General features: G+C 34.1%; 1 protein-coding gene across 2 annotated transcripts in view; it reads right to left on the bottom strand.

Moving 5' to 3' along the window:
* Window positions 1-13,861, bottom strand: part of LOC118197132 (long-chain-fatty-acid--CoA ligase 6-like) — a 95,804-nt gene that overhangs the window by 59,912 nt on the left and 22,031 nt on the right. The window contains exon 1 of one of the 2 annotated variants that reach the window (XM_085821217.1): window positions 7,776-8,007. The exons of the other annotated variant lie outside the window; for it this stretch is intronic. Within the exon in view, the coding sequence (XP_085677343.1) occupies window positions 7,776-7,797 (22 nt within the window). The 5' untranslated portion in view covers window positions 7,798-8,007. Of the gene's footprint in view, window positions 1-7,775; window positions 8,008-13,861 lie in introns of those variants that run through there. 2 annotated transcript variants of the gene reach the window in all.

Raw genomic sequence — 13,861 nt, 5'->3', positions numbered from 1 at the left:
TTTCGAACAACACACTTTGCACTGTCTTGTAGGCTCACGTTTCGCAGCTATAGGAGGAAAATGGGATATAAAATGTCGTTCAGTAAGACGGGCAGGGTTATCTATTGTAGGTGGTCTGCCAACATTCTTTTGTCCAGAAGCTGCATCATCATATTTATGTAAAAGCTCTTCTACAACTTGGATTCGAAATTCTAAAAATGTAATACGTTTCCCAACTACATTTTTATAGAGCAAATATGAGTTCCAGAGTACCTTGTCTAGTAAATGTAAAAATATCTTTTTATAATATTTTTTCTGACGTTTTCGGATTGTTGGATGAAAGGATATTTCCTGATCACAGCGATCTACACCACCCATAGTTAGACCGTAATTAGAAACAATCTTCGGCTTGAGTATATCGCCATTTTTTATTTTTGAGGCTGACCATGGAAGTATCATAAATACTGCTCATCAAACACACATCCTTCATCTTCGGTTGAAGAATCTAAATCATCTATATAACGTTTCAAAGAACTGGACGCTATTTTACAACAAAAAGATCCCATGCACCTTGAACCAAATAACCTCTAACCTTTGAAATCTTCAGTAAAGTGCTGTCATGTATTGAACTGAGCGCACATTAACTTTTCCCGAAATACAGTCGGGTTTGACAAAGAGATGAAGCCGAAATAAACGTCTCCCGATATATTCGGGTATAACAATACGATGCACTCAAAAAAAAAAAAAAAAAATTAGCTTGAGTAATACTCGGGCGTGACATTTTCGAACACCAGTAATCTCGGGCATGACAGTTAAAAGGTTAAAGACATTTTGTGGCTTTATCAGGTTTACTTGTCTAAATTTTTTTTGTGTTTTGTAGTCATACTGCACAATCGCACACAATTTAGTACTTCGCTTGAATGTTGTAAATTTGTTTTGCTTGGGATGTTGCTTATTTTTTAGTTCATACATATATACATTGAATTATTATGTGTGGAATTTAGAGATGTATTCATTGGTGAGCGTATGACACTTGAATCTGACTGAGAATAAGAATTGGCTGAATGACTTTTAGTGGACAAGCTTGCTGACTTAAAAAGAAAAGACCTTTTGATAAATAACAGATAAAGAACATACAGCAGTCGAAAGTACCTTGAAGTTGTAGCAATTTCAAATTAAGAACAACAACTTAATTAATTCGGAAATATGTCTGGACAAACTCATGTAAACAGAGAAGTAGATGCCGCGTTATTTCCATTTTATCAGATGGCTTTGAAAACAGGTTTTAAGATTTCGGAAAACGCCGACTGCATTTCACTTTAATAGTTAAACTCGGTTCCCAAAAGATTTTGAACTTGCCTCTTGCAATTAGATATGAAATATAAAGAAACATTATTTTAATGACTTCTAAGAATGATATGCAGCTGCGGAAAATTTTTTGGCACTTCAAGAACATTCCCTGTTCACGGGGGAACACGAGCGTGAAGGGGGAACGTGAAGGGCGAAAAAGAGAGTGAAGGGAACTAAGCATGAAGAGGGAAATTCGTGTACGAATCTCCCCTAAGCGTGAAGTACATAATTAAATTAAATAAATAAATAAGAATAAAAAATTTGGGCGAAAAACATCCTTTTTTTCACTGCTACTTCGCTTATGAAAACCCACCATTGAATGAGAGCTAAAAGTCGTTGTACACTGGTAAGTCACACACGAGTGAACTGCCTGGCTGCACGGGAGTTTTTGTGGTCACTGGTGAAGCAGTTTCCTTCGCTAACTTGTACGCTTAAAATGTCCGTCCATTACCCATCCCTTCTGTTTTCCTTCCCTCAACGTCCATTAACGCACAAAGAGGTGTGAAGATTTCAAATGACGTCCATTCTATTTCCTAACAAAGAAGCTGCATACCTTTGAGAGGGAAGAAAACAACATCGCTATCTCGGCCATTTCGGCTGGCGTCGTTTGAATGAAAGGCTGTCTTGGGCGTTTTGGCCCTCAAAGGGTTAAGCCCTGCTAATATTCAAACAAGTTTAGTATTAAAAACAAATGGTATTAATTGCATTTTTAATTAAAAGCAATTGTGTCCGATACAACAATACCATAAATACTGCAGTAGTTAATCAAGTTAAATTCTGTGCACATAAATTTAATGTCATGGTGAGCTGCTTAATTACTTGCAGTTTTAACCAAGAGATGATCGTGCAGTAAAGAAAACGAAGCAGGCGACGATTCAAAACAGAAGCATTTTTTATCACATTTGAATGAATTCTAAACTCAAAATCATATTAATAAACACTAAAATTATTTCCTTATTCTAGAAAATATGTTGATTTATTTCATTTGATTTCCTCGAAATTTACTTTATTCGGTTCAAAATGTTGTATGTTGGCAGCAAATCTATTTTACAAGGATATGGCATTCATTTGTGTGTTTTAGCGATTTAATGACTTGAAAAATTTATTCACTATCTGCCTAAGGAAAGGGATGCCTTCGTGGAGCATTTTCTAAGGAAAACTGGCTCGTATACACGTTACGCATGGGGAAAATCACGAAAACGCCCATGCAGCCAGACCGTTTGCGGGATTCGAACCTCGGACCGAACTACCAATGTTCAGCGACTTTACCGCTAGGCCCCTGGGGGCCTAAAAAAATTAAGGAGTCTCTTTTCTGAGAGATAAACAAGTTTCCCAATACTTGAATTCCTGTATGTGGATATACTAATTTTAAAAATATTATGTGCATAAAATATATGCTAGCATAATAATTATAAGACATATCTTGAATTATCTATTCTTGTGCATCCTTGTAAAAGCGGTAATGATATACATGAGCAATGTTCCAGACTAGCTTTTTGTTCCAAAACACCCATTTTTCCATTTCTTAAAAAAAAAAAAAAAAGTTATATCTGTCCACACAGCTTTCCTTTTAATATAATGAATCTTAAATTATTCACGATTTTATTAATTCTTAGATAATCACTACTTTATTAATGCAAAGCATTCTCCACACAGTATGCAATAAATTAAAATTTGTTTAACTGCATTAATTTCATCTAAAATCATCCGCTTATGCGATCGGAAAAAAAGTGTAAAGTGAAATGAAAGCAACCAAAATGGTTTGGATAAACTGATAAAAAGAGTGCGCCTTACAACAATCGAACGAAAAATTTCCACCGGAACCAGCTATTTCATAAAATCACGCCACTATTTCAACGGATATATCGTACGTTCGAGGGAATCATTATCACGTGACGCATCAGCCCATGCATCAAGAGACAGCAATTCTGTTTACGTGTGTGCTTGGGCTACATGCCAAAATGAGTTGCACCTTTGATAACAACTGGAGGACTTCAGGTAGACACGACTTCCCAGCGGATTGGCTGTGAAGAAACACACGTTGCTTTCGTTGTCGATTAATCATTGGTTTGGGAGAAACACACCCATTGACGCAAGTTTCAAAACCCTCTAACAATAGGATTTCTTAAACCCAATGCAACTATTTATTGCTTCCTTTCTATAGGAAGCGGGAGAGTTTAAAAAAAAAAGTGATGTGGCAATTGACTTTACAACTCATTTTCAAGTACAATAGCACTGAATACCACATTACGCTAATTCAGAGATGCGTAACATTTTATCAACATAACACATACCGATCGCAAAATTTTACAACTGTTTCTTGTGCATAGTAACATTTGCATTCTTTATACATAAACAATGGGATTACTTACTAGTGGTAATTATTAAATTTTACAGTAATAGACTCTATGTAGTTTTCTTTCTCATTCTATTCAAACCATAGCCTATTTTTAACGAAAATGCGTTTTTTTTTTTTTATTATTATTATTATTTTACTTTTTAAAAAAAATATGTTTTCACATTTAGAAAAGAATGGCACTGTGGGAAAAAAAGGTTCCTATATGGAAGCCCAAATTTGGAATTTAATATCTATTTCCTATTTTGTCAAACATTAAAGAATTTTTTATTAAGAAACTCAAGATTTCAAAGTCAGCAATGGCAACACTGTACGGAAGGGATATCTCCAGCGCGCGAGACTGTGTATGGAAATTTTAAAGATATGCTCTATTAAATATTTTGCGATATTGCTGTTGAATTGAATTTTATGGTTTAAGCGCGAGCAGCATGACATTTAATAAGGTAACACACAAAACGTTAAAAAACGCCTCTTTGGGCATAAGATTTCAGATTTTATTATTATTTTGATAATAAAATTCAACTTCCATCTGACATTTATTTCAATAACATGAAGGCTAGAAGTCCGTCAGGGAAAAAAATAATTCTTTTTCATTTTATCTATTTCCTATTTTGTCAAACATTAAAGAATTTTTATTAAGAAACTCAAGATTTCAAAGTCAGCAATGGCAACACTGTACGGGGGGGGGATATCTCCATCTTTTTTCATTGGCAAAAAGAATAATTCTTTCAACTTAATTAAATTTTTATTTGAAATACCTCAAGCACTTTTTTTTACTGAAATTCATCCCAAAACAAGGCTGAATTCTGCTGTTTACGAAATCCTGCATCGCTTGCATTTAAGAATGCAGAAATGTGAACAAACGCTACAGCTGATTTGTATGAATTTCAGATTTTTAAATGTACAATAACCTCCAAACCGTGAATACTAATTATATGGTTGACTTCCCTTTCGCATTTTAAACACTTACGCGACCTACAAGAAAACACCTGACAGGAAAGGAATTTATTTAAAGGCTGAGTATTTGAATTAGCAAGCGTATGGAAGCTTAGAAATAAAATTTCACATGCATCCATTCATTAGGTTTCATTTTAAAAGACACTTTCTTAAAAGTGTGTTAAATCATAGAATCTACCTTCGCAGCAAAAGGTGTGTGTTACAAATTTACAAATGAGCCCATTGCATGTTTCAAAACGGAAATGTGGAATTTTCACTGCCTAGATAATTTCATCTTTTCCTTGGAATTCCACTGAGCTTGAGCTCCTCCCGAAAGCTGGTACGATTCCCACATAGAATTTTCTTTTAAATTAATGGAATAGTAATATATTCGAAAGACATTATTTTGATTGATATTAAGACAGATTCGTACGACAAAACAATTATTTTCTTATACCAATACAGAATATTCTATATTTAACTGATAAATCTGTCAAAAACACGGAAGGAAAGTAATTGATTATACACTTTTTGAGAGGGCGTGGCACTGCGGAAGTTTTTCTTAAATATTACGTTTATGGAATGATTGCCATACAAACGACCATCCAACTGATCTGAAACTAATTTCGGACACAACTATCTGAGTTTTATACATTTGGCTGACGGTAGGGCGATTACTCTAGAATGGATTACAATGGCTATATTTATTCAGTTATATTGTGAATTTTTTAGGTTAAACCTAAAAAATAAGAACTCAAAGAGGTAAATTTACAAATGGAATCAACATGACCATGCTGTTTTTATTGTTCAGCTGACACTGGAACTTTCCAACTAACGAAGGAATGGTCAGCTATAGATTATCTGACCAGAATATAAAGGGACAATGAAACTGTTCTAAATACTATCTGAAAGCGCTTAATTTATGAAAACTACCCTTAAAGGGAGAGAAAGACTTTATATGCAAAGGTGCAGGGACAGCTTGAATGTTTTTATGTGCCGTGTTATTCTTTTTAGTTTACTAACTTAATTTTCTTTTCTTTTTGTTAAGCTGCTAAACTGATTTTGTTTTTATTTGGATACGGCCGGCTCGCCGGCTCGTGTCATTTGTTGTTGGAAGGGTTGCGCCTGCTTTTCTTCATGAGGTTCAACAAACCAGGCGGAAGGGTTGTGCCCGTATAAAACTAAACAAAACAAATACTATCTTATTCTTAGCAGATGCTGTAAACAGCTGAGTATAGAACGTAGAAATATTCGTATTTTTTTGCAATTTTTAAGTAATTGTATTCATACCGTTCGATGTGGGTCAAAAATAAAACATAGTCCCATTTGAAGCATTCCTCAAATACCGATATCCAGTTTTCAAAAAGAATGATAGTTTGGGAAAGAGGGAAAAACAACTTGATTCCATTTATATGAGCAGCTTAGTATTTCCAGTAAACTAAGTAATGGCCTATTTCCTTCAAAACAATGAAAGTGATCATTCTTATTTTTACTATGCTAACAATGTTTACTTTAATATTCTTAACAAGTACTTAAAATAGCTTCGCAAAAGCTATCTGAGATTTCGAAATGTTTCTTCCATCAACGCATTAAATGCATAACAAAACTCAGATGATGGATACGGAAAGGTGGATTTGGGGGGGGGGGATCAGTAACAAAGTTAAACAAAGACTTGCGCTGAAACGCGACATAAAAAGAGTTCCTGGTGCATTTTTTTTTTTTTTTTTTTTTTTTTTTTTTTTAAATAACGAAAAAGGATGGAACGCAATCCAACTTGCGAAATAACAGCGAAACAATACGCGTCTGCCGATCTAACGATGTCAGACTGTTTGGTCAGGAAGTTCAATTTTTTTAATGCGATGACTAGACTTGCCTCATCCAGACGCTTGCGTTAAACGGTAAATCTAATTCATTTTTCTGAGTTAACGAAAACTCGTAAAAATAGCTGTGCAATAACCACAACATAATAACAATTATAATTACATACAAAATTTGATTAATGCATTTATTAAATCAAACTGAGAACCGGAAGATAAAAATAAGAACTCTTAACACTATCGACATTAATAACACATCAAAAATCGCTTTCAATTCTAAAATGATAAACGATTTTCTTTAAACTCAACATTTTATAGTTAAAAATGTACGAATATTTTGATTTTATTAGGCAGCATTTATTTAAAACGAAATACCACACGTAATAAATAGTACAGGTTGTAAACAAAACGTAATATTCGAACTGTAACTTAGCTTTTAAAAACTGGCAATAACTTATTATATTTATTCTTTTTTGAATTAAGTAGCAATATTCTACACCAGTGATTCTCAACTACTGTGCAGCGGCACTTTTGTGTGCCGCCAAATTTTAGAAATGTATAAAGTAAAAATTATAATGGGTTTAATCCTAGTATACGGTACACATGAGAATTGGAGAAATTCGGTTTTTAAGACATTAATAAGCTCGCCAATTGTGGTATCCAAGCCGATTTTGGTGCCGAAGACTTCTGCTTTTGAATTAACTTTGGACGAAGAGAAATTTCGCTATTAATCGAGATTTAATTTTAAAATATTCGGAAGAATCAATCAATTCATTTTGGATTAACATTAGATGCGATTATCCCATGATGGCCAAAAAAGTTTTTAAAATATTATTACAGTTTCCTATATCTTATTTGTGTGAATTCAGATGTTCTGTATTAACCCAACATAAAAACGAAAAAGAAGATCGAGACTGTTAAATGTAGAAGACGATATGAGAGTAGCATTGCCATTTTTACGATCCAACCCCCCAAAAAAACTTCAAATTTCTTATTAAAAGTATTCTTAAATGAACTAACTGCTGTTTTTGTAGTGCATATTACTTTATTTTACATTCAAAATTATTATCATAAACTATTTTACACAATGTATTATAGGTAAGTAAACAACTTTTAAACTTATCTTTCTTTGTGTGCCGCCAAATTTTGAAATCGTTAAAAGTGTGCCGCGACAAAAAAAGGGTTGAGAATCATTGTTCTACACATTCGGATTAAACGAACTTATTTCCAAGAATTTTAAAACGGTAAAAACTGCTTATAAAAAATGGCCACATAACATGCATATAAAAGTGAAATGAAACATAAAACATTTAATTTTTTTAACAAATATACTTTACCAAATTTCACAAGCTGGGCCATGCTTTCGTCAATTCAGCAGAGAATGAAAAATCGTCTGTTGTAGTTAACAGAAAACAGCACAGTGGGGGAAAAAAAAACTGCAAGAAAACAATAACGCTCCGGAAAAATGTCAACTGCTACTATTTGCGGCAGCACGTTTCAGTTTAAAATTAGATCTGAAGAGAGAACACTCCAGCTTCCATACGGAAGTTTAATTGATCAGACTCGACTTTAGAACGATGGTGAGATTCTGAGGTTAAGGTTTTGCGATAAAAACTGGCCTATCTTCTCAGCGCTGCAACATTCGATTAATAGCGATCTTTGTCCGCCGGAAATCTAAACAATGATTAGACAACTATTTTGAGAGAATGCTCTCACGTTTTTCGGAAGGAGGGGCAGATTTCTACCCCCAGAATCTTAAGATATTTAAAGTTGAATTGCTTGGCCACGTGGATAATCACCGGTTGCCAAGTCATTTCTTATTTCTATCAAAGAATAAAATAAAATAATTGTTATTCAAAACCAATACAGGACACTGATATCTAAAGAACCGTAATGTCACACAAAAAAAAAAAAAAAAAAAATCTGAAAGCTTTCAGATTTTACATTACGCCCAAAGGGGATTTTTTTTTTTTTTTTTTTTTTTTTTTTTTTTTTTTTTTTTTACTGGCTTACCTTTATTTATTAAATATCATGTTCTTCGCACTTAAACCATAAAATTCATTTCCACAGCAATATCCAAAAATAATTTTAAAAAGAGCATATCTTTTAGAATTCCCGATACAGTCTCGTGCGCTAGAGATTCTCCCCCCCCCCGGTACAGTGTTGCTATTGCTTGGTTTGAAATCGTAGAGTTTGTTAATCAAAAATTCGTTCAAGTTTTACAAAATATGAAATAGATAATAAAACAAATTCAAAATTTGGGCTTTCAGATGCCCATATTCGGGTGGAAACGTACACCGCGCAAAAAAAGGGCGGAGGAACAGTTCTCCCGATCTACTGGCCCTTCTCCAAGTAGCTGTTCCGCTTCTGTCCGCTGTCCACCGCTGATTAAATGTACATCGGCGAGCTCCAACTTCGTGTAGCAATGCATACCGCTTGAAATCCGCACGGGGAATGACAATTTACGCTTTTACCTAGCAGCAGCGCTCTGTACCACCTCAACACTTCATTACGACACACATTATACTGAAAATTAGCTCATTTTGGTCCCCTGAGATAAACTGATAAAAAGTTACTATATTTTGTAGCCATCTTTCCTAAAAAACTAAGATTAAGACTAAACTACTAATTTTCGTTAAAAATAAGGAATATTTGAGTTTTAGATCAGAGCTCTCCCCCCCCCCTCCAAATCACTGTACCGAAGCGAGGGAGTGCTCTGTTAAAATTCTTATAATTAATTTAAATAACCGAAATATCTCATTCAAATTTCAGTTTCATATGCCTTCAAAATAACAAACCTTGCAAGGAATAAATTATTTACTTTGATCATAATGATTTGTTTAAAAATTTGATATCAGGGAGATTACTGTAAAACTTCAGAACGTTATTTGAAAGCATATACCGAAAAAAATGAATTCCTTTTAAAACAAGTGCGATTATTATTAAAGTTATGAAGCACTAATTTAGATCAATTTTCTTACACCATACAGGTCTATGGCGTGGCAACTGTCTCGCAGGCTGGAAATAAAAATCTGCTTTATTTCGAGAAGTGTTGCCACTGGTAGCTTTCAAACCGTAGTTTGTTAATAAAAAATTTCTAAGTTTTACAACGAAATAAAAATACGAGGGCTATCCAGAAAGTAGATTACGTTTTGGAATAAAAAAATAAACAAAGTATAGGAAACAAATTTTATTATATACAGATGAAAGCCACACTCAAATACTACTTTTCTACATAGTCACCATACAAATTAAGGCATTTATCGTAGCGATGTACGAGCTTGGAAATTCCTTCGTCGAAAAATTCGGCCGCCTACGCCTTCAACCACTTCGTTACCTCTTCTTGCCTTCCATCTTGCACAAAACTTGTGGTAACCAAGCTTTTCGCTGATGATTTCGTGCAACAAACTTCGCGAAATTTGTGGAAAACTCAAAGAAAGTTCCGTTATTGTGAAATTTCGATTTTCACGGACTTTAGCATCGACTTTTTCGAGAAGTTCGGCGGTCACTATGCTGGGTCTCCCACTTCGATCTTCGTCGTGAACATTGGTTCGGCCATTTTGAAATCTTATGACCCACTGACGCACTCCACCTTCAGTGATAATGTTGTCCCCATACACTTCACGAAGCTGCCGATAGATTTCTATCGGTTTACAGTTTTTTGCAGTCAGAAACCTTATTACTGAGCGCACCTCGCGGGATTTTCAATTAACGCAGACATTTCAAACCGTCACAGTATCTGAACGGAGCACAGCACGAACCTCTCACTAGCACGGCTAGATGCAGACTGAGCTGCGCAACGCTCTGACCCCAAGATGGCCGCGCTAGCCCCGCCCCTAGCGGACACAGACGGAAACGTAATCTACTTCCTGGATGGCCCTCGTAGCATTGCCAAACATTAAACACTGTTGCTACCTTCTAGGACTTTAATCAGCCAACACTCATTTTTCCGAATGGCAACAGTCTCACGAGCTGGAAATAAAAATGCTTTATTTCGAAAAGCGTTGCTACGGTTCGCTTTCAAATCTTAAGAGTTTGTTAATCAAACATTTGTAACTTTTATAAAATCCATATATATAAAGAAGAACGTTTGTTTTTTTTGCGGGGGAGGGGGCTTGTTCGCGTTATTGATTTCTGATCAATTACGATCAATTTTTAGCCGCATTTAATACACTAAATTTTTTGCATCGTTATTAGAGAAGGATTACCGCGGCATCGTTCTCTCTGTTGTTAAATGCATTACTCTCAATCTATTTTAACTGGCATCGGATACTTCCGCTACTACTAAATAAACCTAATATTAAAAATCTGTTACGCCATACTATAGCCTGAGTCATACCATAGCCATCAGGTGAATAATCATGACCTGGTTTAAACCACACAGCTTAGAAGTTCAGCGCAATTCTTAACTACACTATGGTTGCTTGTTCAGCTTTCACAGATTCCACCAGATCTCTAAATCCAATTTCGTTAATAACAGGATAAGAAATTATACTTTCTCTAACAATACTGACCTGACTGCGAGACCAACTGTTCCATAACTGTTTTGAAATTTTTCAATTCCGCATACAATATACTCATGAAATAATTTGAAAAATAAGAACAAAACCAGCTTTATGATATGCGCAAGATCAATACACACCTAATTTTACATGATAACGGTATCATGGGTTCAGGAAAGAAATCTAACCTCTTTTACCCCGCTTGTTTTCAAACTGCCAAACATAATCCTACTTAATTAGAATTTCCATTCCTAATAAAAACACTACACATATGATTAATTTTTTTGAAGTAATCTGATTTTGGTAATGTACATTTTAAACACCGAAACCACCAAAAATAAAAATTTCACACACCTACATAACTTTGTTCTATTGAACTATCAAAAAACCAATAAAAATTCCATTTTTTATTATAACTTTTCCTTAAGCTGCTAGTTTAAGTACATAAGCAATGTGAATTTGTTGTTATGGCTAATCGCACTTTTCTGACCTAATCAAAACAAATCCACGAATTTTATCGTGGGCAAGGAATCGCCTGCTATCGGCATCATATAGATCAGCGGCGGGTGGCTTCAAAGCAATTTTACACGGCCCGCAAATACATGAATTAGCATTATTGTTGCAAGAATTTAAAGAAAGATTTCAGATTTAATTGATTTTAAGTCCATTTTTACGTGCATTCTCATTAAAAACGCCCCAGAAATCTACAAATGGAGCTAATTCATTTACATCGGATTTGATTAACTTTTTCTCGTATTTGTCAAAAGATAAATGCCATCAGTTACGAATTTTTGCCACAAGAACAAGCGCTTTATTTGAAAATACATTTATATGTGAATAGTTGAGTTTAAAATAAACAAGTCTAAATTGCTTAATTATGAATGAAAACAACCAATTTGAAATAAAGCATAACAGAAGAAATACAAGTATACATTTAATAACACATTTGATAATTAAAGAACAGAAAAATACACGACTTGTACTAACCTGAACACATCGGAACCTGCCTAACAGTTCTTCGTACATTTCCGTAAAGAAACACAGTAATTAGCTATAAAAAATCAAAAACTGTACTGAGTTTGAGTTTTTTTTTTTTTTTTTTGGGGGGGGGGCAATTTATTACAAACAGCATAACTCCTGGAAACTTCGAAACGAAAGGAAATTTCCATCTATTCAGACATCAATAACCTTGGAATTGACGCCCCTGAATGACGTAGCCATTTGCCTTAACCAGTTTTTGGAAAAATTAGTATTCTTCTATCATTACTGATATGGAAAAACCTTTATGTCTTTCGCAGACAGAAATGAACAAGCAACAATTTTACTGAAAGCTTATAACATTAACCAGTCCCTCATTTATCTTTCTTAGAAATTAGAAATTGTAGTAAACTGTAAGAAAAATTGCCAACATATTCGAACATCAAATGGCGAAAGAAATTATACAAAAGAAAAAAAAGAAAGAAAGCTGTCATATTTTATATTACGCCCAAAGGGGCATATTTTAACGTTTCGTATGTTACATTTATTTATGAAATATCACATTCTTCGCATTTAAATTGTAAATTCAGTTCAACAATATGGCTAAACATTTAAAAGAGCATATCTTCAGAATTTCCGATACACTGTCTTGCGCGCGCTGAAGATAATTTTTTTTTTTTTTTTTCCTTCCCGCTCGCTTTGAAATCGTAGAATTTGTTAATTAAAACTTCATTAAAGTTTTACAAAATATGAAATAGATAATAAAACAAATTCCACATTCCAAATTTGGGCTTCCAGATGCCCATATTCGAGTGGAAGTCAAAATTTGATGTCTCTAGGTACCGTTGTTTTTTCACAATTCGTGAGGCATAATACATATTGTTCATTATTTAATTTCTTAATAATAATAACTAATGCACGACTCTAAAGTCGGGTAGCCACAATTTGAAAAGTGAAACGCCGCAAAATGCCAAAATGAAATTTTATATTACGCCCTTTGGGCTAATAATAATACAGATTAACGCCTCCAAGACTAAATTTGTGCAAAACTGCAAGGAAAAGCATGATCGATGAGCTGAAACTGATATTTTTAATAATGTGAAACTGTTCACACACACAGACATGAAACAAAACTGAAAAGAACAATAATTATGGCGTTTATGCGAGAAAGAGAATATATCGAAATTATGCAACTTCGTAATTCCTGAACCTAACGAATGTCCAAGCACAATCTATTAAATGGCTGAAATACGAGAATTCAAAGGTAAACGATCACGTGACTGCTCTGCCGTACGTTAAAATGGCTTACTCACCAAATCATGCAAGCTGACATAGAAGGTAATACGAAATTTTGCTGCCAAAGAAACAAAATATGACAGGAACAAAAATCTCGCGAAATAGAAAATTTTAGATGGAAACGTTTCAAACGTGTTTTTCGTGTATATACTGCCATTTCAAAGAGTATTCTTCTAAACTAATATCTAATCATTAACGAGAAAAATATCGTACTTCACGTTATGTTTATTTCATGTTATGTTTATCAAAGCAAAAAAGTAATTTTGAATCTGTCCAGATGATCAGACTAATTGGATTCCAAAGAAACAACTTAAGGACTGGTAAGTGTCAAACTGCAATTCAAGAGCATATAAATAGAGCAATCAGGAAGAGAAGCAATCAGAATCGAATGCAATTTTCACCGAGTAATAGCTACAGCAGGATAAAGTATTCGTTTTTTACGACTGTATCATATAGCGCAAAATAAGACTTTTTAAAAATAATCTATAAAGCTGCAGAATAATTCTTTCCTTTTTTTTTATGGATATTCTATATCAGCGGCCCCCAACCTTCTGACTAGCGGGTACCATCTAAATATAAATTGAAAAACTTTAATACCACCAATACATTTTACATTGACTATCTTTCAACTTCTCAATAGAAATACA

The sequence above is a fragment of the Stegodyphus dumicola genome, chromosome 7 (assembly GCF_044657685.1).
Source record: "Stegodyphus dumicola isolate Sdum_Otavi_A_Nest chromosome 7, ASM4465768v1".
Taxonomy (NCBI): Eukaryota; Metazoa; Arthropoda; class Arachnida; order Araneae; family Eresidae; genus Stegodyphus; species Stegodyphus dumicola.
Note: the sequence above shows the minus strand (reverse complement) of the source record. Positions and strands in the feature narration are given on the sequence as shown.